At 41.4% G+C, this 25,393-nt stretch overlaps 1 protein-coding gene across 2 annotated transcripts in view; it reads right to left on the minus strand.

Annotated features, from left to right (window-relative positions):
- Nucleotides 1-2,805: 2,805 nt before the first annotated feature.
- Nucleotides 2,806-25,393, minus strand: part of LOC306981268 (mediator of RNA polymerase II transcription subunit 13-like) — an 83,239-nt gene continuing 60,651 nt past the window's right edge. The window contains exons 5-30 of one of the 2 annotated variants that reach the window (XM_079580829.1): nucleotides 20,221-20,366; nucleotides 19,370-19,555; nucleotides 17,420-17,584; nucleotides 17,199-17,349; nucleotides 16,994-17,098; nucleotides 15,256-15,894; nucleotides 14,300-14,513; nucleotides 14,126-14,201; nucleotides 13,912-14,033; nucleotides 13,700-13,796; nucleotides 12,766-12,980; nucleotides 11,610-11,788; nucleotides 10,615-11,537; nucleotides 10,354-10,533; nucleotides 9,649-9,878; nucleotides 9,248-9,443; nucleotides 8,201-8,471; nucleotides 7,388-7,829; nucleotides 7,088-7,311; nucleotides 6,870-7,012; nucleotides 6,629-6,787; nucleotides 6,391-6,555; nucleotides 5,730-5,893; nucleotides 5,269-5,433; nucleotides 3,143-3,252; nucleotides 2,806-3,061 (exon numbers count right to left, since the gene is read on the minus strand). In XM_079580829.1, coding sequence (XP_079436955.1) covers nucleotides 2,929-3,061; nucleotides 3,143-3,252; nucleotides 5,269-5,433; nucleotides 5,730-5,893; nucleotides 6,391-6,555; nucleotides 6,629-6,787; nucleotides 6,870-7,012; nucleotides 7,088-7,311; nucleotides 7,388-7,829; nucleotides 8,201-8,471; nucleotides 9,248-9,443; nucleotides 9,649-9,878; nucleotides 10,354-10,533; nucleotides 10,615-11,537; nucleotides 11,610-11,788; nucleotides 12,766-12,980; nucleotides 13,700-13,796; nucleotides 13,912-14,033; nucleotides 14,126-14,201; nucleotides 14,300-14,513; nucleotides 15,256-15,894; nucleotides 16,994-17,098; nucleotides 17,199-17,349; nucleotides 17,420-17,584; nucleotides 19,370-19,555; nucleotides 20,221-20,366 — 5,800 coding nt within the window. In that variant the 3' untranslated portion in view covers nucleotides 2,806-2,928. Of the gene's footprint in view, nucleotides 3,062-3,142; nucleotides 3,253-5,268; nucleotides 5,434-5,729; nucleotides 5,894-6,390; nucleotides 6,556-6,628; nucleotides 6,788-6,869; nucleotides 7,013-7,087; nucleotides 7,312-7,387; nucleotides 7,830-8,200; nucleotides 8,472-9,247; nucleotides 9,444-9,648; nucleotides 9,879-10,353; nucleotides 10,534-10,614; nucleotides 11,538-11,609; nucleotides 11,789-12,765; nucleotides 12,984-13,699; nucleotides 13,797-13,911; nucleotides 14,034-14,125; nucleotides 14,202-14,299; nucleotides 14,514-15,255; nucleotides 15,895-16,993; nucleotides 17,099-17,198; nucleotides 17,350-17,419; nucleotides 17,585-19,369; nucleotides 19,556-20,220; nucleotides 20,367-25,393 lie in introns of both variants that reach the window. The other variant, XM_079580828.1, reaches the window with a different exon arrangement.

The following is a 25,393-nucleotide window of genomic DNA, read 5'->3' on the forward strand; positions in this document are numbered from 1 at the left end:
TTCTGTAAGATGATACCTCAACATTACATCTGACAATTTAAAATAATATTAGCTGGTCTAACAGCTGCCTAAAAGATAGTAGTTAAGCAGTAGTAAAAAGGAAGGTAGTTTGCCTATGGGAGAAAGTGCAGCCTCTGACTGTGAGGGAATGGCTCCTCTCCTGTAAAGATAATTCAGTTGGAGTTTTCATTTGCCTGAATTAATGGAGCAAAAATTTAAAATATTTCTTGCTGGTCTAATCTACTATTTACACTGGTACTGATTAGACACTGGGTTTGTCAATACAAATTTCAATGTATTTTTGACTTTTTTTTTGTTTTTGCCTGTATATTATTGTATGTATCCTGTTGTGTATCCTGTACATATACTTTATGTATATTTTTCTCTTTCCACAGATGTCTTTTGACGGTGGAAATGAGTACTTTGTATTCCAGTATTATATCAATGTACATCATGGACAAGGTTTTATTTATTTATCTTCTATTTTTATTTGTATGTAACGTTTTTGGGTAAAAAAGTATCTCTAGCTGTAAATCTATAACTCGTTGTGCAGAAGGGTTCACGGGTTTGGTCCCGGGTTTGGTCCCGGGTTCGGTCCCGGGTTCGGTCCCGGGCTGGAGGGGCCTTTCTGTAGAGTTCTGTGTAGGTTTCCTCTGGGTACTCCAGTTTCCCCTATAACTAAAAACATGTACAATAGGCCAGGATGAACGTAGTGAGTGGATGGTGGTGGACATTGGGCCCAATGGTGCAGATTGGCAGCCTCACTTCCGTCAGTCTACCCCAGTGGGCGGCTGTGGCTACAACAGTAACTTACTACCACTGAGTAAGACGTGACTCCCGTGTACTGGTGTGTAATGTGTAAGCCAGTATGATTATTATCATTACTGCACAGTCACATGAACATGCTGTCCTGGAACAGCCTAGGGGAAAGGTCTGTACCAATGGCTCATTTTGACAGCGCTTCACTTGTACAAAGCACATGTTAAATTGTACATTTTTACTTCACCCGCTGGTTTGTTTAAGGTGAACCACAGTGAAGGTTGTCTATCAAGAAGAACAGGAAGAGCTACTGTACCTCACGTCTGGAGCTACTCATCTGTGTACAATTCAATGTTATTATTTTTTGTTTCAATGAACTGGGCAGAATATGGCTCACCTTCTATACAACAGATCATTATGTCAACTACAGTGTTCATGATGACAAGGATTTTCCTGAATCGAGGGAAAATATAATCTTCATGTAACATGTGGGAGCAAACTAGTGATTCACACCTTCTGTCAGCGCGGTAATAAAATTCTGATGTTGCTACGTGCTAAGAGACAGTTCTGCCCACGCAGTTTTATCACCTGCAGCACATTCAAACCATCTCAACTGTACTGCACGCCCTGATTTCAGCAACAAAGTTAAGCTGATTTTTTTATGAGAATAGAACAGACACAAAGGGGGTCATTTACCAAGCATTAGCTCATGTGCAAAACGAGTATGTGCAAAATAGGACCAGCAGCCCCCATTTAACCCCCAAAGTGTTTATGTTCATTTAAGTTAAGTTAATTGTATGAATTCAATATCAAAAAGTCTCTCCTTCTGCAGGGCTCTTTTAGATTTCAAAGGAAAGACAAATATAATGTTTTTTATTTGCAAATCGGCCTGAGCATAAGGTGCTGTGAACAAGGTCGTTTACAACACGACTGTAATAAAATTAATTCAATGATGCCAATAAAAATACAACATATATATATAATACCATGAAAGTAGCTAGCAAGAAATGTACAGCATTGAGGAATGATCTGAACTGCAGACATACAGGCGTCAGGCGTGGCAACGGCTATCTGTAGATTCAACGTCAGAGCCAATAAAGTTGCCTCATGACTGTTACCAGTTATAAGCAAAAAGGCAAAATAGTGTATTGTTTGTATCAGCACAATATAAAAATACAATCACTTCTGATTTGATCAGATTTTTATTTATTTTACAAGTGAAATGTTCAATTCTTGTATAAAATAAAAAATACTGTTCTTACTGTGACGTGTAAAAGATGGCTATGCCAAACACTCTCAAATAAGTGCCAGCACAGAAGAGGTAATAAACATATAATTAAGTATATATACATATATAATGCAAATTCTAAGACACTATACAATTTGTATAAATATGGAATTTTACAACTGCATCCAAATGACAAATTTCAGATTCTGCATTAATTGACAAGGCTTTAATTTGCTGGATTTAAATATTAAAAATAAGTCTCAAATGCAACTATTTCTATTTTACAATGTGCACATATTTGACATAACAGGTCAAATATTGTGTTTCTTTACACTTGAAGGGCAAAAGAAAAAAGTGCCATAATCAATAAACACTCCTTGTGGAGTTAATATCAATAACTTAAAAGTCCCTTTCAAAGTAAAGGGTTACATTTACCAGAGATTTAACAATTTATGTACAAAGGGTGAAAAGATCTTGTTATAAAGCTGAGTTTTGGTGTAATTTGCTGGTTTACAATATGGAGGGTGATCTGTAAACATGTCCAGAGTTTAGGGACGTCCTGGATGAACATCCACGGCTTTGTAACAGAGCACTGTTGTTTTCAGGCATGTCATCAACGACCATAAGTGGTCAATTTAAGCATTTCATTATAGAACTGTTGATGCAAGGACAGGTTTTACAAATAAAACTCTATTTTCATGCTATGAATAACCAGAGTATTTGTTTAGAGCACTCCATTCTTCTCTTTGATGACATTCCAGTAAGTGAGTAAAGGTTCATCTTCCCTCATCTTCTCTTAGATTTATTTTTAAAAAGTAAAAATTTTAAAATGTAAAAATTAAAATCAACAGAAGTGCTTTGGTGCCCTCTAGTGCCCATTACGAGGGGGGGGGGGGACAGACAGACCTATAGTCGAATAAATGGACCTCAATCCCACACAGCTAAAGCATGTTCAGAATTGCATTGTACATCTGTATAAGTACAGCCATATGGACCGGCAGGCAGGACTGACGGTCCTGAGTGGCGGGAGTGCAAGTGAGCCAGGAAAGAGCATTGTACTGTTCCAAAACAAACCTATGTGAAGAAGAGAAATAAGTGATTTAATCCACATTCTCTCATGACTTGAGTGGTTAAAGGATCAGGAGGTTTGTGTACCTGAGCACATCAGAGGTGGTCTTTGAGTCGAGGGGGTGAGGGCTCCTCTTGGTCTTGTCTGTCATCAGCTCATCCGTCTGAGCTATGGAGATGTGGTGATGAAGGGAAGCCTGGAGGTCAAGCACATAAATTTGCCCTTTTAGACTCTGAATGTTTTTTTTGTTTTTTTTGTAAATATGCTTTAAGGAAAAAATGATGATAAAAATGCATAACACACAGTTTAATTATTGACATATCTTTTGACAAAACATCCTAGAACCACATTTAATTCAATCAACCAGTGTTATTCACGGAATGAACAATAATGAAATACAGTTGAATGAACAAATACCAACTCCCAGTCTGGTGTCCTTAGGAAAGGCCCTTCCTGCTACTGCCTATCTCATACAACAATGGGAGACAAAGAAACGTGACTGGCTCCAATGTTGTTGGACCAACAAAGGTCCGCGTCAAGAAAAGCCCATTTTGACAGTGAAACAACTGTAGCTCAGTGTCTACGTTTATGTGCAGACCAAAAATCTGATCATCTGATATATGGAGTTCTCACGTTGTTAAAGTGACACGTGAACTGCATATTATAATAATACTGCAAATAAGTAAAACAAAATCGCATATTATCCACGAAATAAATCCTAAGTGTGTTAAAAGAGAAAGCAATGGGTAATAGTGGTGTCTTTAAGGGCTTCTATGGTAGAATATTGCTCCATTCACAGCATTGTGGGTTCGAGTTCAAGCAAAGATTGTTTACTGACTCTCCCTTCTCTTCCATCTCTTCACCCCTACATTCTTCAACCCTGAACCTTTAAGTTTCTAAACCTATGCTGTCACAACATCCTAAACAATAAAACTGAGCATAGGCTCACCTTTAGGGTGTGTCCTGAGCCCGTTATTGTTCACATTATTTACTTACGCCTGCACTGTCATTAGGTTTGTAGATATACTACTGTTGTCTGCCTCATTACCAATAACGATGAGTCGACTCGGCATACAGAAAAGAGGTGCAGGTGCTCTAGGAGATCTGGGAAAACATCCGCTCACAATTAAACAGCGATGAGATGGAGAGGGCTGAGAGCGCCAAGTTCCTGGGGATACATCTGTCAGACAAACTGATCACAAGAGACAACACCATGGCGTTCATTAAGAAGGCCCAACATTTCCTCCGTAAGCTGAAGAAGGTGGACCTCCCCATCCCAGTGGAGAGCCTGCTGACTGGTTGTGTCCTGATTCAGCTGCTGTACAGCTAAAGAGAGGCAGAGTCATAGGCTTTATCTTGAAAGATTCTTTGCATCCCTTCCATCTCATGTTTGAGCTGATGCTGCCAGGAGAGAGATGCCATAGCATCAAGATGACAAAACTCGGATGCTATACAGCTTCCTTCCCACAGCAGTTACACTGATGAATGAGAATAGTCTTCTCTTGGCCTTATTTAAGGCCATGCACTGCATGGTTTGTTCAGATAGGCAGAGAGTGGCAAGGCCATTAAAGGCTTTAAAAACAAATAGTACATTTTTAAAATCACTTAAAACTTAGTGTGTGGATATTCTTCTAATCATCTATTATCTAATCATCAGCACACTTTTTGAAACTGGGATTGCATGTTTTGGCTTTGAAAGAATAAACACCGGGCAACCCCAAAGCCAATCACAGAGGCTAAGTGAAGAACCATCTGAAGGTCTTCTAGAAGATCAACCATCACTGAAACCAATGAGCTGATATTCTCCACAGCAGCAGTGATCTCAGAGAGCGCAACCATGAGATATAATACCCGCATGGAAAAGAAGGCTAACATCAAGGCAGCACGGAGAGAAATAAATTGACTGACAGAGGCTCAGACAGGTGTAATGAAGAATCAAGTACCCAAGAGGTACAACCAGATGCCCATACCTGAAGCATTGGAAATGGAAACTGCCAAACAAAGAGGTACACGAGAGAAAATGAAGCCAGACGAATAAACCGGCTGTTCGAAAGTGTACGCTCAATGACAGGGTAACAATAGCAGTACTGGATACTGGAAAGGCATCTGGCAAAATGTTATGAGGCTGTTCCATTTCCAAAAGCTCTTCTTTGTACTGGCCACAACCTCAAAAACACTGTCCTCTTCAAACTTTGAATCTCGTTATATGTACCTTGAGGAAGAGAGGGCACTGGCTCTCCGCTTGTGGACAGGAGGCCCAGAACCAGTGAGGCAGTCCATTTGCCTTTGCCGTTGACACATAGTAGCCCAGCGCCAGTGGCTGCTGCTTCAGCTCCTCTGGTGGACTGTCCCGGGACATTAATCGCTCACTCTGGGTCTAAGATTGCACAAAATAATTTGTTATTCTTTGATTATAATGTGCTATACTATTTATTCTCAGTTATTTCTGTAGAAAGGTAGCTACTGTATAACATTTTTGACAAATGAAAAATATGTTTTGTATAACTGCATCCATTGTGTCTGTAATAAAAGCACAATTACATAATAAACATACATAATTTCCTTTTGTCATAAGATATGATTGTCAGTTTAAGTGACACCTGTTTAAAGATTGCTATTCTTTGTGTACAGTCCACTGTTAGCTGTCCTATATTTTACACAGTGTGGGCTCACTCTGGTGTGCTGGTAATGTGATCCCATTCCCATTCCTGATGGTGAGCCCGGTGAGGGCACTGGAGACGTGTTGGGGGAAGGGTGCAGGTTTCCTGTGATCAGCATCATGTCATGGCCAATGTCATTCTCCAGTTCATCAGGAAAAGGCAGATCAAACATGTCATCTGGGGAGCAGCAAAGACAACATTAAAGGCTTGCTGACAGCCAATTCATCTTTTGAGAATTGGTAAAGCTATTCTTTGCTGATGTGCAAAGTATCAGGGTGGTGGGTTATGGACCCCTGTTGATGCGCTTGAAGCTTTTTGTTCACAACGTAGCATTACATGATGGTTTGTAAGTTGGATTTGCTGATTGTATGTGCACAATTGTGAAATAAACTATAAATAAATAAAGCCTCTGTAGAACACTGTATGCATGGAAGTTAATTTCACTTTGCAAATGTGTTTACTGTTTTTGAACAACACTGACATCTGCTGGTGGTGTAATTAGTACTTGTAATAAGAAAAAAAAATACCCTGAAGATATTTTACAGTATTTAAGAAAAGGAATAAAGCCTCACTGTAATTGTATGTAATGTTTGCATATACAGTATGTGGAGACTTGTATTTGGATGTTCAGTTATTTCTTCATTACCATAATATTATGATAGTGCTGTGCATACCAGTATTGTCCTCAGTGGGATAGGAGCTGGGTGCCAGCTGAGTGGTGGCAGATGTGGGGAAGACTAGAATGTGCGTACAAGAAGCATCCTGAGGAGTGTTGAGCTGAGATGTCTGCAGATTCAGGGCAGTATTGCGGCCAAATACTGACCCCATAGTCACAGCATCTAAAAACATACATACACAGTTATAGTTATGCATGGCTGGTGCTACTACAGATGTACAGAAAAAGCTACAAACCAGGCATGATGACAAAGGACCCCTGTGGCTCCATAGCCACCAGGCAGGCGCTGAGGACAGAGGGCGAGTCAGCTGCAGAAATGCCACACATACGACAGGTTTCTCTGAGCTTTCTTCCTATTGACAGAAGGGAATGCTCCCCAAGTAAAGAGCTCCAGTCTGATGAAAACAGACAAAATAAGCAACATTTTCCAAAATTAAAAATTAGTTTTACCATAACTTATTGTTAATAATATGGTACCTTTTAATTCGCCGTGTCCCAGCCGGCCCAGGCGACCAATAACAATTCTCCATGGCAATGAAGTCATCTGAATAATACCAATACACCACTCCCAGAGTTTCTGTAATCCCATCTTTCTAGCTGAGACTTTTGGTCGCCGTGCTCTAAAAAGACAAAAGATCCATTAACTGATTCTCACACCATTATCTCTGAGCTTTACCAAAAGCTATTACTAATACCTGTTTGGGACATCAACGTTTATGATGCTAGTCTCCAGCAGCTCTCCCTGCTGGTCAGTACATGACACAAGAATCCATCGCTGGTCATGAGAAAGACAATACCCAACGAAGAGCACATTGAATTTGGGTGGAAGCTCTGCCCAAATCTCTCCAGGTTCTGCTTGCTTGGATCGAGTTGGACCAAGAATGAATGGAGGAGAGTACAGCTCCAATGGACTGGCATGCTACAAGGTACATTTCTTATTAATAAATATGATGTGTTTTAAATCAAATAAAGAGATGTGTAGCCGTGTAACCTACCTCTAGACTTTTTAGGACTGTGTTGATGGTGGATGCGGGTCCAAAGCCAGTGAGTGACTTGATAAGAGTTTGCTGGGGAAACATTCGTTTACACTGAGAGTAACAAGAAAAGGCCAGAGATCTAAGCTGCTGAAGGTATAAGTGACTCTCGCCACTTGCTGGTTGAAGGAGGTACTGACATGGGACCACCTGTAGCAACAATGATGGTCTGATTGTCTCAGGTAAAGTTTGAAGCATCTCAGTATAGCAACGCAAGAGCCCCAGCAACCAGATGCTTCCTATCTCAACCTCTTCTCCCTCTTCCTCCTCTCCGCCATCCCCCCTGGCTCCATATGTACTCAGAAATGGATCTACGATGTAAACTGCAATAGCTGGTGGATTTATGTGACTGTCAGCTGACTCTGGCAGTGTTGGAATCCCAATTCTGGACTGCTCACATGTTCTGTAAAGACAAATAAGAAAATAAATTGTATGTCTCAATACAGCTCAACGGTGGAGGCTCTGCCTGGTGCCGGAAGTAAAAATCCTATTACAAATCGCAATAGACTTTTAGAAAAATTCAAATATTAAGAGTTTGTGGATAAACCTTCCATTTCAAATGTTGTGTTTTATGTCCACGAGTTACCACATAGCTGATTAGCTGCTATCGTTCTTTTGAACCCTTTTGGGGTTTTTCAAATTGTTTGTGTTTTTTTCCTGAAAAGTCTATTTTGACTGGGTTTTTGCTTCCAGCACTGGGGGGCGGAGCCTCAGTCGTTGAGCTCTATAGATAATATACACTTTATTCATGGCAACAATTCATTCGAGTCTTACACTTCTGGGGTTTCTGTTAGTAGGTTGGCTGGTGCTGTTACGTTTGAAGCCCCTTTCAAATCTTTAGATGCCGCTTGAGTTGTCTCTATAGATTGACCTGAGGTGGATCCAGTTGGTGTGGAAGTGTTGTCAGATCCAGCAGCCCCGGGTAATTGCTCATTTTCTGCAGAGCAGGTTTTGGCCTCTACTGGGGATGAATGGTTTGTTGGAGGTTGGGTTTTAGGTGGAAGAAGAAGATTTCCATCTAAAGGAAGTGCTGACAGCTGTGGACCTGAAAACAAATAGATTTTTTAATACCCTGGGAGGGACTTTATTGTAGCAAAAATTGTAAAGTTGCTGTTATTTTAAATTACTAAACTAGACACTCTAATACACCTTGTGTTTGATTTTGGAAGTTCTGTCATGATCAGAACTGAAATATGATGATAAAAACTTGTGAAAAGTCACAATCTGGACATTTCATCTGGGCATTTAATCACAACGCAGCATTTGAATGTTATTGCTGCATTTCTGTCCAATCATACACTTCAGGTGAATAGCAGGTCTATTTCGTGGGTATGCCATTAGGTGGCAGTCTTATCAAGCCTTTCTCAGAAGTTTGTCCTCTGGAAGGGAAAATGAAAAAGTTGAGGAGGAAGATGCCGCAGCGTCTGCGTTTTCGCCACATATCTCTGTTTCTAGTGATTTTGATCAAAACTGTTTAGCCCAGGATTTCTCAAGAACTGAGGCACGTGTAATTAAACGGTTCTCACCTACTGAGAGCCTCACCATTCAAACGTGCCATAGCATGTGCCCTTAGCTATAACATAGCATATGCTATGGTGCTACAAATATCATGAAAAATGGTCTGGATTGTTGGCACTCTACAGCTAAATCCCCAAAACAGCTCAACTCAATGTGTAAAGACACTTGTGTGACTATGTGACTTAGGTAGGTACTAGTGTCTGGAAAGGCCAGGAGAGCTACTGGTAAGTCCCACGCTACAGGTCAGAGATCCCCTGCTGTGTGACCCACACTTACTAAGATTCATATGCTAAGTATTCTTACCCAGGTTATTGCAAGCGTAGGCATACAGTTTCAGTTTATTGATGTTGTCCGCATGCTGCTGTCCAGTCCATGGGCCTGCTAGCCATTCTCCCACGTCCAGTTCATCCAGCTTTTCTGTTTCAACATCTTCACCCACTTGTACAATCCCATCTTTGGACACTTTCGCCAGAGGACGGTGCTTTCCAAGCCGACACGTCTGTAAAATATAAATATTACAGTCAAGTCATCTCACAGAAGACCCAGTGCATACATTACACCAAAACATATAATAGAATGGAGTGCCAACACAAAAGCCTTCTATTCCAGGTCTTAGTTTTGTTAGTCTGCTGTCTTCGCAAAAGCATGCAGCACATACACACAGCACAAATGGATATGGGGGAAAGTGGGAGACTCTTACAGACCTCATAAACAGTACTGAGCTCTTGGAAGAAGGTGTGAGCTGCAGACAGTAGAGGCGGGCTGTTCGGACACAGGACTATATAGGCCACGTCCCTTTGTCCTCCATAGGGCTCCAGCAGCAACTTCTCCCAGAACGGTAATGCTAAAGGTGACAACGCCAAAAAGTCCCGCTCTCTGTCATAGCCCAGTAATAATGTTGGTATAGGAAGGGGCTCCGGTGACTCTTCCGAACCTTTGTAGACAAAAATGTGTTGAAACATAATAGTCTATATACGTGTAACTATAGTTGGATCGTGTAACTGCTCACGTAACTGTACTTAAATAGGGAAAATGTGGAAGAGTTTGGTCACTTCTAACTTCACCCCCGTTTGGCCCCATAGAGGAGCGGAGGAGAGGCTAAATGCTAACAATATCTTTGTTTTTTTTGCGTGATTGAGCACACGCACAATTCCCAGACAGGTACACATCAACTCATCTAAGCTCATGTAAGAACATATCTCAGTATGGAAAAACGGTGGCCTGTTCCTTGAATAATGTGACAAAAAAATGTCACAATACCTTTATAAAACAGCTTAAAATTATGTATAGAATCTATATACGTGTATATACAACACTTTTGAAAGAATGAAATACGATTTAGTGGCTGAAATGCTGTTATAGGAGGTGAAATAAATAAACTAATATTGTTAAATATATCGTAGACTCACCATAGGAACCTCTGCCTGCCATTTTATGAAACTGTTGCCAGGTGAGTGGACCCTGAACATGCTGAATGTTTTCCCAGGTCCGTCCTGTCCTTTTCTTCTGGATTGCGTCTTGCAGGTAAGGCTGAAGGGAAAGAAGCATTCGTACCATGTCCTGGGACGATAACATACTCATCTCCACAACTAGAAAGTGGAGAAAATATCACAGTTGAAAGAGTACAATTCATCACATGGATGTTCCTTTGTGTCATTTGTGCATCTCACCATTGGTATGGGGCCAGGGATGCAGCGCTGTGCTTCTCACCACAGCCTGGTCCAATTTACTTCCCGCCGGATTGTCAACATACTGCAACCCCTGTTCCAAAGCATTGTTGCACTCCACACATGCGTCACTCTCCTCTGCCCACTGCTTTTCTGACATCCAACTTTGGAGCAGCGCACCCTTGCGGCCATGGCATAAACAGTTTGAGGGCATTTGCAGAGAAGCGAGCGAAGAAATTGGCTGAGAACACTGCTCCTGGAGGAGAATCATAACTGCAGGAGAGGCGGTGTCCTGCCCGTGTTTGCATCCCGACTCGTGCATTGATGGATCCCTTCGACACAGGGCTAGTCTCCTCTCGGCAGACCGGCCCACTTCTGATGTGCGACCAAAGATGTCCAGCTCATCCTCTAGAAAGAGTCCCGTTCCTTGAGCCAGTCGCCTGTTGACAATGGCACTAAATCCACACATGCAGCGATACTGATCCTCACATGTGGAGTCCGGAATGTACACACCGACGTCTGCCCCTTTCACATTCATATTGCAGGCGCAGATGCAACAGCTGTCAAAGTTGCGATCCTTAAAGACATTGAGGACCGAGTCGGACAGCAGGAGGATGAAGTACAAACTGTGGGCTTCAGGCAGCGCAGGTCCAGTTCTGGCGAAGGGCTCCACAGAGCTGAGAGGTAGGCTGGTAGAAGGGGTGGATACAGGGGAACTCAGCTCAGTGCCATCCTGCTTTACTGAGCCCTGCCCTGAGCTGGCGGTGGTGATGCCCCGGGGGGTGCGTGGGGTGCGGGGAGTTGGAACAGAGAAGCGAGGCGTGGCGGGTGAGGGGAGGATGCCAACAGTGGTGCCCACGGAGCCTGTGTTGACGCTCATTTGGTTGTATTCCTGGTCTGTTAGAGTGTTCACACTTGGGACATTGCTAAAAACCAAGAGTGCAGTGAGTAATGACAAGAACAATATCAATGCACTTGCTTTCAACCAAACAACTTACTTGTATCCATCTTTGAGATATGCGGGCACTTGAGGATGCATGACTGGGGAATATTGCTCCATTTTGGGTATGAGCATCCAAGACGGCCTGTAGTAACATTGCTCCGGAAGTTTTATGAGTGGAAGTGTCTGGCTCGGGAGATAAGATAGAGGTGCAAACATGGAGCAGCCAAAGATGGGCTGTGGGAACAAAACAAATATACAATTACAACAAAACAAACAATTAACAACAATACACATACATATTGTGTCTGCGTCCCACATTCTATGAAAAATGTGGACAACAAGTTAAAACCAGTCTCAGCACAGTTTAGGAGAAGCGTTTTAAAGGAATAGGCCACCGTTTTTACATACCAAAATATGTTCTTACCTCACTTTAGTCGAGTTAATATATCCCCGTCTGGTCTTTGTCCGCGCGCTCTGTCACGCAAACGGAGCACATACGCAGCCTCTCCCACATGTCACATAGCTCCGAAAAAGCTCACGATAGAAGCTACCAAGCTCTTCCACGTGTTCCCTATTTAAATAAAGTTACGTGAAGTGTTTTCATGCGAAGTATATTTACACAGAAATGTAACATGTGGATTTTATAAGCAAATAAAAAGGGGGACTATATTGTGAGGCGTAATGATACGAGGAGCACAGCGTCCGCGCAGTAACTCATAAAGACTTCCCCTGCTCACTTCCGTCAATAACCTTTAGGAGTTACTGCGCGGACGTTTTGCTCCTCGTATCATTACGCCTCACAATATAGTCCCCCTTTTTATTTGCTTATAAAATCGACATGTTACATTTCTGTGTAAATATACTTCACATGAAAACACTTCACGTAACTTTATTTAAATAGGGAACACGTGGAAGAGCTTGGTAGCTTCTATCGTGAGCTTTTTCGGAGCTATGTGACATGTGGGAGAGGCTGCGTATGTGCTCCGTTTGCGTGACAGAGCGCACGGACAAAGACCAGACGGGGATATATTAACTCGACTAAAGTGAGGTAAGAACATATTTTGGTATGTAAAAACGGTGGCCTATTCCTGAGATGATTAAAAGTGAAAACTCCATTGACTAGATCATGCAATAGACAAATCTCTATTCTGCAAATGATTGATGATGTGTTGATACCAGATGAATGTGTTGTTACAGCCCGTATGCATCACCTTGACATCTTCATGTCTCGGACTCATCATCCTCTCACTGGAGTCCATCCGGTGTTCAGACATCTGTGGAGCTGGCACTAGAGGGAGATGTTCTCCAGGTGCACTCTGGGAAGGGGGCTCTTGACTTGGAGTGTCCCGGTATGTCATAATGGGTGAAAAAGCCGGGTGCTGCTCAAGAGAAGGTGGAGTCGGGAACATGCGCTGGAGGTCTGCTACTGCTGAACAAAGGCAAAGAAATAAATGCATCAATACTTACATAAAAGTTTAAATATAGACACATAAAGACATTTTTCCACAATGTAATGATCTCTCTGTTGTATAAAGCCACTACGTAAAGGATTCTGTTAAATGCAAGACTTGACATAAGAACACACTGCCTGTTTTCTGTGTGAACCCCAAAATGAGTCGTGAGCCGGGAGTGAGATGGATCCATGCATGACACTTTCCTCTAAGATCACTTTAAACTAGGTTCATTAAGAAGAGTTAAAATTGTAATGGTGAATGTAATATGAGATTTAACCTGCCTTTACTGGCAGTGGAAAAGCAGTTATTTGCTAGTGTGATAGGTTTTTGCATTCTCCCCCCCCAAAAAACTATACAAATTAAATCTAAGATAAGCTTATGACAAGTTATTAAGAAATATAGCAAATGTGAGTTTGCTCACAGTAGCGTTAATCAAATTGCAAGTAACAAAAGTTACTGATATTTGATATTTATCAAGCATGTTTGTCACTTATGATTTGTAGTTTTTGAGGCTCCGATCTGACAAATAGTAGTAACATTGACAGACATCGTATTGTCGCCACAAATTAGCGTTTGTGAGAAACTCTTACCTCTCCAAACTCGGGGAGAGTAAAACCGTGGTTAATATCGAGCTAAAACTCCTCTAGCGTGTTCTCTAGTTTTAATTAAAAAACTGAACCAAGTGACTCACTTGATGGATAGGGGACTGCAACTCTGCCTTCTTTCACAAGAGGGCGGTCTTCAGCTAAAACCGGAGGCTTGGTGGGGTGCTGGTTCCGGTAAACAGCCTATATTAAGGAATACATTTATGAAAACAATATATATATATATATATATATATACATATTATATATAAAACTATAAAAATATAAATATAATTTATGTATTTTGATAATAATTTACCCCAAATTCTTCATCATCTTCATCAAATATGTTGTCTAAGTCTGATATATTGACCGCCAGATCTTTTTCTCTTGTCAGGGACGGACTGGCTTTTGCTGCTGCATCATCCTGCTCAGATTCCTCTGGAAAAATGAAAAGAAAATTAATATGTAATAATTTAATTTAGATCTACTATAATATACTCCAATACTTGCAAACCTTCAGATTGTCTCACCTGGCTTTAGAGTTGAGTTGAAAATGGACATAGCATCCTTTCCTTCAGATATTGAGTCACCATTTATGTCTTCTCCCTGTTTGACATACAAAATGATTAAGCCACTGCACACAAAAGTGTTTACTTTATTTCAAAGACTTAAACTTTCTTCAGTTTAGTTGGATTCGGTCCTACCTTGGCCCTTTTGTTGGACTCTGATCCTTGACTTTTATGTCTTTTGGAAGACAAGAACGTGTACTCGATGTCACCTTCTTTAAAGTCATAGGGATCGTCTCCAGGCACCCGCACTGGCTCCACACCTGTCACTTGGTACAGGCCTAAAGTCTGGACTTGTTCTTTCACTTTCTCTTCAGAGATCTTAAAACTGCTCTGTGTCTGGGTATAGAGTCTGAAATGGGAAATACACAGTAAATCATGTATTCAAAACACTGCTATTTTATAGCGGATCCAAATGACGGTCAGGGGTCTCCAACATGTAGCTTAGTGGTTACTAACGATACAAAAAAATGCTCCTAATGACTAGCTCGACATAAAAAACACTATTTTTGCAGTGGGTAATCAAAGAATGGATTTGAATGAAATCTCACATTTGGCTGCCTTTATTCAACATCGTGGAGACGAGCTAGAGACTGAGAGTCTCGCTCCCAGTGAAGCTACAAGGTCCTTGGAGAGGTGAGCCGCTCACAGCAAACAAATTTGTTTGGTCTTTTTCTAAGGTATTTTTCCAACAATAAAACTAAAACTAATGTAATTTAAATAAAGTCATATTTACATAAAACAAAAATGTATTAAAGTACTAAGTATTAAATGAAAAATAGATTTGTTTTGTCATCTAATTATAAATCTATTAAATGTCCAGGGTGCACTTTTCCTACACTCCATATGATGCTAAAGTAATGTCAAAACACAAGTAGCTCTGCCGATTTGACTTTGTAAAAGTAGCTTACAAGGTAAAAAAAGGTTGGAAACCCCGAGACCCCATTTAGACTAATCAGAGTTCAAATAAATGATCATATTTTTTTCTGTTGTGGCATTCATAAGCTAGAATATGATTTACTTGTATCTTCACCACTGCAAGACAGGCTTTTGAACACCATTGCATATTCATGTCATCATATTCATTTTCATACCGTTTTAATGGAGTCGCCTCAGTCCCAGCATCTGTCTGCATATTGTCCAGTAGGTCAGGGGGGAGGTCAGGAGGTTTGAAATCTGTTTTGTCACTTTTGGGCGTCCTGAATCCTCTCCACCAGCCCGCTTCACTCTGCCTCTGTCTCAGCAAAGCGCTGTATGCAGCTGTCTCGCTGGTGATCATCCCCATTGCCATAGTTCCATCTGAACAAACACCCACATCCACAGGCCTGTCCAGCAAGTCTGGGTCCTGCACCCTTGGGTGAGGAGGGCTTAATGTGGGAGGAAGAGGAGAGACAGGAGAATGAAGGATGGATTCTGGGACTTTTCTGTCATTGGATAGTGGTTTAGAATAGTTGCAGGTTGGAAGAGAAACCAGAGGCTCTAAAGGCACTAAAGGCCCAAGAGGAGGAGTTGAGGAGACGTCCTGGTCCATAGAACTCTCCTGTGCTGCAGACAGACGGTGGTGAAAGGGGATCAGGACTTGTCTCTTAGACTGCTTATCAACCTTCTCTGACTTGTCGCTGGTCTTATGTTTGGGAGTGCAGGGAGTGTACAGGCCAGACGACTGAGTGTAAATGCCCGTCTGGGTGTTGGCAGTGGATGTGCTGGTGGTGCTGGACTTCAGAGGCTTAATCCTGTACGACAAAAACAACACCACTCAGATGCTATATAACAATTAAGAACAGCTATATTTCATATCATAATGGAACCACTTTAAAAAAGACGTTTACACACTACAAAAAGTGAGAGCAGGGAGAGACCAGCACTTTAATACCGGCGCTACACAGAGACCATCCCTTTATGCTCTTTCTCAGTTTTAACTCACAGTGGGCTGAATAAGTAGCTTGGTGTCCATCTATTGCGTGAAAGTGTGGAAAATGCAGCACGATGTTTGTGAAAAGCGAGGAGGAGAGAAGAATGAAGCGGCAGAGGAGGGACTCTTGTCTGTGTTGCTGCTACATGCTACAACATGGATATACACACCTATGGCTTATAAACAAGTGCGGCCTATATATGTACATTTTCTTTTTTCTTTCTGAAATTAGTTAGTGTGGCTTATGTCCAGGTGCGCTCAATAGTTTGGAATTTACTCTACACTCGAAGGGCATGGACGATCGGCATCACAGCCAAACACTTTTTTGCGATTGGTCAAATAGATACTGATATTTTTGGAGCCTATTTACATGTGCCACATTTACGGCAGAAAAAAGGTCAGATGTTCTACTGAAAAACGATAAGAGAATAGTTGGGATGCTTTTTCCATAATTCAGTTTCATTGACAAGCCAAGTGGGCGAGAAGAGGAGAGCGTCTTGTTCTGTTGGCAGCCATGAGAGGAGGGGCTGCACGGGGAGATTATGGAGACTGACTTTTATAGTTACAAAACTAAAAAAAAAAAAATATGGCTAAGTCCCGATATTTCAGTTAAGTCTGAAGGCATTATATTTTGTTATTGTCTAAAAAATGTAGTAGTCGTAATAAACGGTTCTCACCAATAATGACACCAAACATACGTCCATTTTAATTAGTTTGAGTGTTGAAAACACATACAAGAACAAACGTGGGAAGGAAGTCCAACAGAAACAAAACTTATATTTTTTCATCAAAATACTAAAACAGATATTTTTCAGGTAATTTATTCTCCTAGCCACTATATATAGTACTTTGGTAATGTTCACTTTAATTAGATTCGAAACATGATGAAACCCATATTTAATGTGACATTTGTGTGATACCTGGAGCATTGGCAGACAGTCCTTGTCCCCATATCACTGAAGTCCCAGGAGGCTCCACCATTTGGTGCCTCTTTCTTCAACATCAAATCAGTTGGTTGATTTCGTCTGCAGGGATCAAACAGCTCATTGAGAACATGCTCGTCTGCATCACTGCACCTCAACAGCTTTTGTGCCAAACTGAAAAAACACTCAGGGATTTACTTACTGTGGGTGATTAAGGTAACACTCCCACCAGGCCTGATGAACCACCTGACAGGTTATTTTCTTCCCACAATGTTTTGGGCTCATGCTTGTGACGCCCATGTTGATGTCAGGAGTGTGGACACTAGAGACTGAGGTCACAAACCCACTATCCGCTACAAAAGAGAGTATGTCACTTGAAGTTAGAGGGGCTTTCGGTCTTTATTTCAGTCTGGTGTGTGTTACCTGAACAGGGCTGCTCTGGGGATGTGGGTGGCGTGAGGGGAACACTACAGTGGGTGGACTCCCTGATCAGCCCTGGAGCTGCAGAAACAGGTGGTGGCTGTTCCACTGGGATGTCCCCCTGGGCTATGAGCACAAAGGCTGCAGGGTAGGTCATCCTCACACCACCTTTGAAGAACAAAAAAACAACACGTTAGCCTCAAATTATGCACTGAAGACCTACACTATTTAACAAAAGATGTTTCTTAATTCACTTTTTTCCTTTTGGAGATGCCACAATAGCTTACCAACAGAAACAACCCCTCCAGTGCTTGATTTGTAAATGAATAGTTTCAGGAACACTTTTGGACTGATGTGATGAATTCGGGGAACAGGCCAAAACAGTTCCTGGAACACGCTCACTAAACACTATTGTATCATCTCAGATCTCTGCCAAATCTTCCAAAATAGTTCCCAGATCCTTTACTCTGAAAACTGAAAGATGGGGGAATGCGTTCCCCCAAACCGAGGATCAAATTAAGCATTGCACCTTTCCCTCCATGTATCCTGGATTGGGACAAACCTAAAGGCACAGTTATGTAGTGAATAAGTAGTATAGAATATAAATATACATTAGATTTGACTGAGAAAAAGCTTTTAGAAGAAATATAGCGCTGAGCAGCCAGTACTGACATTTACTGTAAGAACATACAGCCAGATGAACCTCACAATAGTTAAATATTACATACAAAGGATAAATTGCAAAGATTTGTAACATCCTAAAAAGACTTGAGAACAACAGTCAGATTTGGTTCTAATCAGGTCACAGGGCCTCCCTGGAGTGTCACCTGTTACCTCTCATCTCCTAATCAACTCATTATTTCTTTGTTGAGGAAAAAAATATACTAGTAGTAGAAACATGGGTTAGTCAGCTCGGGAGCGACGGTCTCGCAGAGCACTGCTGATGTCATGACAACTGTTGCCAACGGAATTCTTGCAACAATCGACAGAAGGCGAAAAATGAACGTTTTATTGTATAAAAGGACGAAACCACGTGACTTCCTTGTAGATCATTTGTTAACTATAGAAAACAGTTTACAGTGGGCCCTAAATAGCACTGGCTTCATGACACATTCATACAGTCAACTTGCAATATAATGTGACCTGATCATGAAACAACTTTTTCTCTTTCTACTAAAATGCACGCATCGAGACCTTCAACAGTAGCCAATATGATTTCATTACTTCAGGTGGCCCAGTCATCCCGTCTGTCTCTGCCGTGACTGATGTTATCATTAGCAATACTGCTGATAACTGCAGTATTTTGCATGCCAATCAAAAGTATACGCTTGAGGAGTGTAAAACTCACTCATGTTTTCCTGGATCAGCACCGACGTCTGATTGGAGAGAATGAGGGAAACTTGGCCACTGGATAAAGTGAACATTTTGATTTGATGTAACATACTATAGATTAGAGATGGTCTAAACTTTCAACCAGAAAAGAAAATGGATAAATCAACAACAAAAAACAGTTTTCTTAGTTCTCAAAGTGAACCTTTTTTTAGATGTTGGTTTGATGTTTTGCGAGATATAAAAGCATATCAATGGTTTAGGTAGATTTTGTTTTATATGGTCTGAAATATCTTGATTTGGTGGGGGAAAAATAGGTTAAGGTATGTCAGACGTAAAGCGAGCCACCTTCTGGCTCCACAGGAAACTTAAATAAAATAACTTAAAATCACCTTTAAATCTGGTGCAGGAATATTGTTTGGGGCAGAGTTATTGTTTATATTGTCAGACTAAAAGACACATGCTGTAGGTCTATCCACAATAAAAGGTATGTGTAGGTCTTCGAAGTCTGTCAGCAAATCAGCGAGGATGTTAACATGGTCAGCCAATCAGAAGTTCCCATTGGCATTGAGAGCCAATTACATCATCACTTCAAATGACCAATTACCCATAAAATGTCCTTACCTACGATGACCTCCACTGCCATGTGATCATTATGAACTTGATCTCTTTCCTTGTCACCTTCTTTCTTCTGAAGCACCATGGGGTAGAAGTAGCTCCACTCTTCGATCAGTTTGCGGGCCGCTGGGTCACTCAGTTTATAGGCCTGGCCTGTTAGAGTGCCTCTCAAACCGTATGGACTCAAGATGACTGAAACATAGGAATGAAAACATAACTATAAGCTCAGTTAATGTGACTGACAGGGCCTAGAGATCTACTAAATAGGGAGTCTGCAGCGGAATCGAGCATGAAACCCTGCTCTTCGCATTCTTTCCACAGAGATGTTGGTGATCACAAACAGGTGGATCAAACAAGCTGCAGTAAGAACTCTTTTTTCTCTCATTTTTGTTTCACAGGAACACACAGGTTTTTTTTTTTTATTATATAGAATAAAATAGAATAAACTGATGAAGACAAACAATTAAGAAGGATGATGAGGTGGTTTCACTACAGTGTGTGTTTCTCACTAGTAAACAGATACTTGTGCTTGTGCTTTAATAGGGAAAGATGAGGATAATATAAGACTTTATTTATCTCTCAATAAAGAAATTCACTTGTCAGATGTGCAGTCAAAGATGAACAAGGTAAATGTGCTCCTCTGGGACAATAAAGGTATATTATGCACAATGAATAAAAACCTTTAAAAAAAAAAAGGAAGCAAAAGATACAAATAATCCAATTAGAATAAATATAAAGGTAAAATATAAGAATGACACACTATACAGGAGTTAATCTCTTATCAAAATGTGTCGGTAAGCTGCAGTTTATTTTACAGTATAGTATACCCATTATAGACCAATTATCAGACACAATACCTTGTACTGGCGTGATGCAGCTTTGTGCCAGTCGAATGTGGTGATCCCTGATGTGGTAGGCAGGCTGGTGCTGGGCGATCTCCACACTCGTGCACACGTTGCTCTCACCATGGAGGAAAAAGGAGAACGAGCACGAGAGGTGTTCACTGGGGACAAAAGATGATGAGACGATAATAAACTTGCGAAATATTTAAAAGACATTCAAAGACACCATTTAAAGACTGTACAAGCCGGGCTCATGATCAACGATTGAATCAACAGAACCTTTGAAGATATACTGCATTTTGATGTCACTATATTTTAAACTAAAACTGGGCCAAACAGCAAATGGTTGAACTGAAGAATAAATGAATGAATCAATTAATTAAGAATTCAACAGTGAGCTCTTAGAACAGAAACATGAGAACACCCCTCTCCTCTAAAACGTGTGCCCGTGTCTCGCTGAGCTCTGCACACATCGATTACTCATACGCAGGCGCGATATTGCAGGTATGAATCCTCATTTGCGTGTGACTGATTGCAATGACGACATGTTTACATATGTGCCTCTCTCTTTATGAGATGGCTCTGCAATAGTTCATCATGTTTATTTTCTTTCATTTTTAATCACCCCGGAGTCATTGTTGGGTCCTTTAGTGCGGATACAGAAGTGGGCGGGTTGGACATCATTAACCAGTATGACAGCCACAGTGATGTATTTGTTAATCTACAAAGCTTTAAGTGCTTGGTTTGGATATTTCAGTGACAATTAAGTCAGCGTGAACACTGTAATATTTTTTTGTGATTACCCCGCTGCCTATGCAATATCTTCTACGGCCTCAGGGAGCTGGACCTCAATATGCACAGGAAGGGGTCATCAGATTCAATAAAACCTCATGCACACAACTTTAGAATCCCACACACTGCAGCGTGTGCAATGGCCTTTAGATGGCGACGAGTTCAACAATTAATGTGCTTCACTAACATTCCTGGTGCTCTGGAGAAAAAATAGCCCAAAACAGCAGGTGGTATGAGCAGTAGTCTGCACAGCTACAAGAGAGACAGTGTATCTTCACAAAGAAATGCAATGCACAAGGCAGAGGTAGCTACACCCGCACATTCACTGACTGTGTACAAAGTCTGCATGCTCTACACAGCAGTATTTCATCACCCCTCAGCTAAACTGTACAAAGCATGAGTCAAAATACGTTCAATGTCACTGGCCACAACTCTGTCCTAACTGCATCACTGCAACAAACATGAACAGCTAAATTTAGCCACACAGGGAATAGGGGAACAGCTGCAAGTCAGGAGAAGCGACTCAACTGACACTTTGTATTTGTGTGTTTAGACAAGAAGTTGGACACGTTGTAATTGTAAATGATTGATCTGTTCGAAGCGGGTGTCTATAAATGTGTTGATTTGAACTAATATGGATTTGATGTACATTATATGTTTGACTCATTCGTCCATGCCTCTGGGGCGGCCTGTCAGGAGCAGTGGGCACCACAGTGCTGCGCTCAGAGAACCCTCTCCAGATAATCACCGATACGTTTTAGCCGGTTTTATCCTCGAGGGCTGGAATTTGAAGGACCTTCCTGCTGAGAGGCAAAAGTGTCAACCACTCATCAACAATGCCATAACTGGGGTTATTTCAAAACAAAACAACTGTTCTTTAACTGATACTTAGTAGTATTAAGTCATTTGAAATGTGTAGAAAGAAAAGATTGAGCTTTTTTCCTCAATTGGTGTTAATCCACTAATAATAGACACAGGTACAAAAGAAGCATCAAAGTATGTGTTGCTGCGGCGGAGAGATAGATGCTCCTTGTCCTTTCACAAAGGGCATTTTCCTGCACAGTAAGGGGGTGTGAGCTCAGACACACCGGGTCCTGGCTCCTCTGGGACATTAGCGCAGCCACTGAATGTATGTGGAGAGAGCAGCAGACAGAGGCGCAGGGCTGATGTGTGTTCACCCAGGCTATGAGTACAGGTATTAATAAATGAAGAGGAGTGAAGGCTGAGACTTGCCTCGGGGCTGACAGTACAGGAGAGAGCGAGGCGAGACAATGGGGAGAGGAGGGAGAGTGGTATTGGGGACAGAATATGGAAATGAGTAAACACGCAGAAAGGATAGAATATCTGTTGGAACATGAAGCCAAGACGACTGTGTTTAAAAATGAAGATACAGAGCGAACAAGTGTGGGAGAAAGAGGGGCTGAATAATTCAGAGGTGTACACTGTGCACATATCGATGAGATCACAGATTTAATGGGTGGCTACTGAGCACACTTTTATGGCTAAATCAATCAAGAAATGTTGAGTGGCGCACACTTTTACATACCACTGTCTCGGCACGGCTCATTTATAGATTGGCTGGATGTGTGCAAATAGATAAGAGAGGAGGCAGGCACCAGGCATGCTACAGAGCTCGCATTATTCAATTACATGCAGCAGTACATCACATGCACGTTTGATTGGCTCGAGAATGGCACGGCAGAAGCACCGAAACATGTGCCTTTTCCCGCTACATACAATGCTCCCAGTCTGGCAGCCAGCAGGGGTCTGCCTAATGCCTGACATGCTTCACAAACCAGACATGGAGAGACATCCCATGTGCACAGTAACAATGTTATCTTGTATTTAGGCTCATCTAGAACAACTGAGAGATTATGAGAGGGATCGCCATCAAACTGAATTTGCAATTTTAATGGTCACAATGCTGCAATTATTCACGTATTATAATATCTACTGAAAATAACACTAGCATTCATTATGTAAATAAAGCATGTTCTGAAAAGGTGATTGTGATTCTTGCATCTGTGGAGCAGGTCAAACTGAGCTGAATCTTGATTTGAGAACTACAATTGTGCAGCCGTAGTCTACAACATGCAAACAAAGCACCCTGCACGCTACAAAGAGAACACTTGCACTTAAAGCTTTTGTTGTTATGGATACTACAACTTTATGTTTTAACACAGCAGCACTAGTCCAAGTTTTCTGTATCGTTTGGTTGCCAAAGTCCTCCCACACATTTCTTCTCGTGTCCTCTTGTAAAGCTGTTGTGAGCAGCATGTAAATACTTTGCTCACAGAGTCTCCACTCTGGCCGTCCGGCTTTTAGTGTCCTCACTAAGAGGCACACTTTAAACAGGTGTCCGTATAGTACAGTATAGCGCCTGTATGCACACAATGGGTTCAGCAACACACAGAGAAGAACCATTAACACTGATGTATAGAGTAGTCAGCTTGATGTATTATTCAGCCGCCCTAGAAGGAAGCTTTAGTGAGTCACTCTTGCAATGACAATGTTGCGCTTGGACACTGCTACGACTCTATTAGGACGGCATGTTATTGTTGTCATGATATTCGGTGGGCCTGTGTCTGCATGAAGCCATAATACAGAATACAAAGTCAATCTGACTTGAGATTTACAATCTTTTTGCAAACAAATCTTAAAGGGGCTAGATGCAAGTTAGCTATTTTATACTCACTACTGCCACCCCAGGCCTTACGTGCAACTGCACCTTCTATATTAAGCTGGTGCATGACGGCACTTAAGACCTGAATTAACACCTTTTTGAGCGACAGTGCAGTTGTGGTGAACATGACTGGGCTCATTCTACACATTAGGACATTGTTGAAACATGTTGGGGGAGGAAAATACTGTTAATGTTTTTTAAACTCTGTATAGTCCCTTTAATGTGGACATGCAAAGCATTGATATTTTACAATTTAGAATTCAAAATACTGTATTTTCCGGACTATACGTCGTTCCGGAGAATAAGTCGCACCAGCCTTGGCAACTACCCGGGCATGGAGGCGTAATGGTACAACTGACAAGCCTCTCCCGGCAGCATGTTGTTCAAGCTCTCATTTGCGAACTCGTTCCTCTAGCTGTGGCCATCGAGCTTCTAGCCCGTGATTAGCTTGTTTTGTTTTCGTAATAAGAGTAACCTCCGCTTTTTTGCCAGTTCCTCCCATGTTTTTTGTTCACTCAAAACTTTCTGCCTGCTGCTCGATAACCATTTTTTAAAATCTTCAATGGTACAGGAGTAGCAGATACTGGTACACAAGCCTACAGTGCCCTCTAGTGGCTGTCAGTGTGAAAAAAACGAACATGTGAAATTCTAGATTCTTATATATAAGTCGCACTTGAGTTTAAGTTGTACTTACCCCAGCCAAACTATGTAAAAAAAAAAGTGACTTAGAGTCCGGAAAATACAGCAATGTCGATGTAAGGATAACACAGTGATACTGAGACACATGGCTGGTAAGGATTTCACCAAAAGCTCCCTCCACAAATGTTCTGTTTCTGCTTGCGGCGGGTTAGCAACTCCATGACACCATGGCAAACGCACTTTGGGGACCATTTATCAAGAAGGGTGCTAAAACCTGTTTGTTCATAATAATTGTTGTAATTGTGACTTTTGTTTTGCATTTATTTCAGTGTATATTTGCTCTTTGACTGTCCAGCACTTTGGTAAGCTACTTTAAACCAGCTCTATACACAAAGTTCATTTGGTTTGTGGCTCAGTGGATCAGCAGCAGAGTCATTTGCACATGTTCTACTCACAGAGAAATCTCTCATTTACATATCAGATTTTGGGCTCAACTTTGTTTCACAACTGGGGCGACACTGCCATCTCTGACAATTACAAAAGTTTTAGTAAGTTGTAGCCTTTTTTTTTTTTTTTAAGAAAACAGCCTGCACTTTTCCCAAAGCGACGCCCTAAGGCTCAAGCGAAACACCCCTGGACTTTAAGAATGGCTTTGTGTTGGCTGTCAGTCGTCCTGGTATTTTATTTATCATACCATAGTAGAGATCAAATATGGAGGCTTTCTGCTCGCTCTAGACTGACATAGCCTCACCCATTTTTGTCAACAGTTAAACAGTTTCAGGATGTGAATAGTCTTCTTTCTATTTATTCTGGAGCCAAAGTCGGAGGCAGAACATGAAAAGGCCTCTAGTTTATGTGCTATTAAGCAGTTTTGCAATCTGACAACAACTCAGTCTTCTTGACAGTGATATGCACCAATTCATTCTGTGTTTTTACGTGGTTAAACGAGAGCTGCGTTTTGTTGACATTTACAGCAGTCCAACACTGAATCATCGAGTCACCCATTTAACCTCTGTCAGTCAGCCAGGGAATTATCACATCCCACTCAATTGGCATTTTCTCACAGTACAATTC

This window comes from Gobius niger, assembly GCF_951799975.1.
Source record: "Gobius niger genome assembly, chromosome: 2".
NCBI classification, from domain to species: Eukaryota; Metazoa; Chordata; class Actinopteri; order Gobiiformes; family Gobiidae; genus Gobius; species Gobius niger.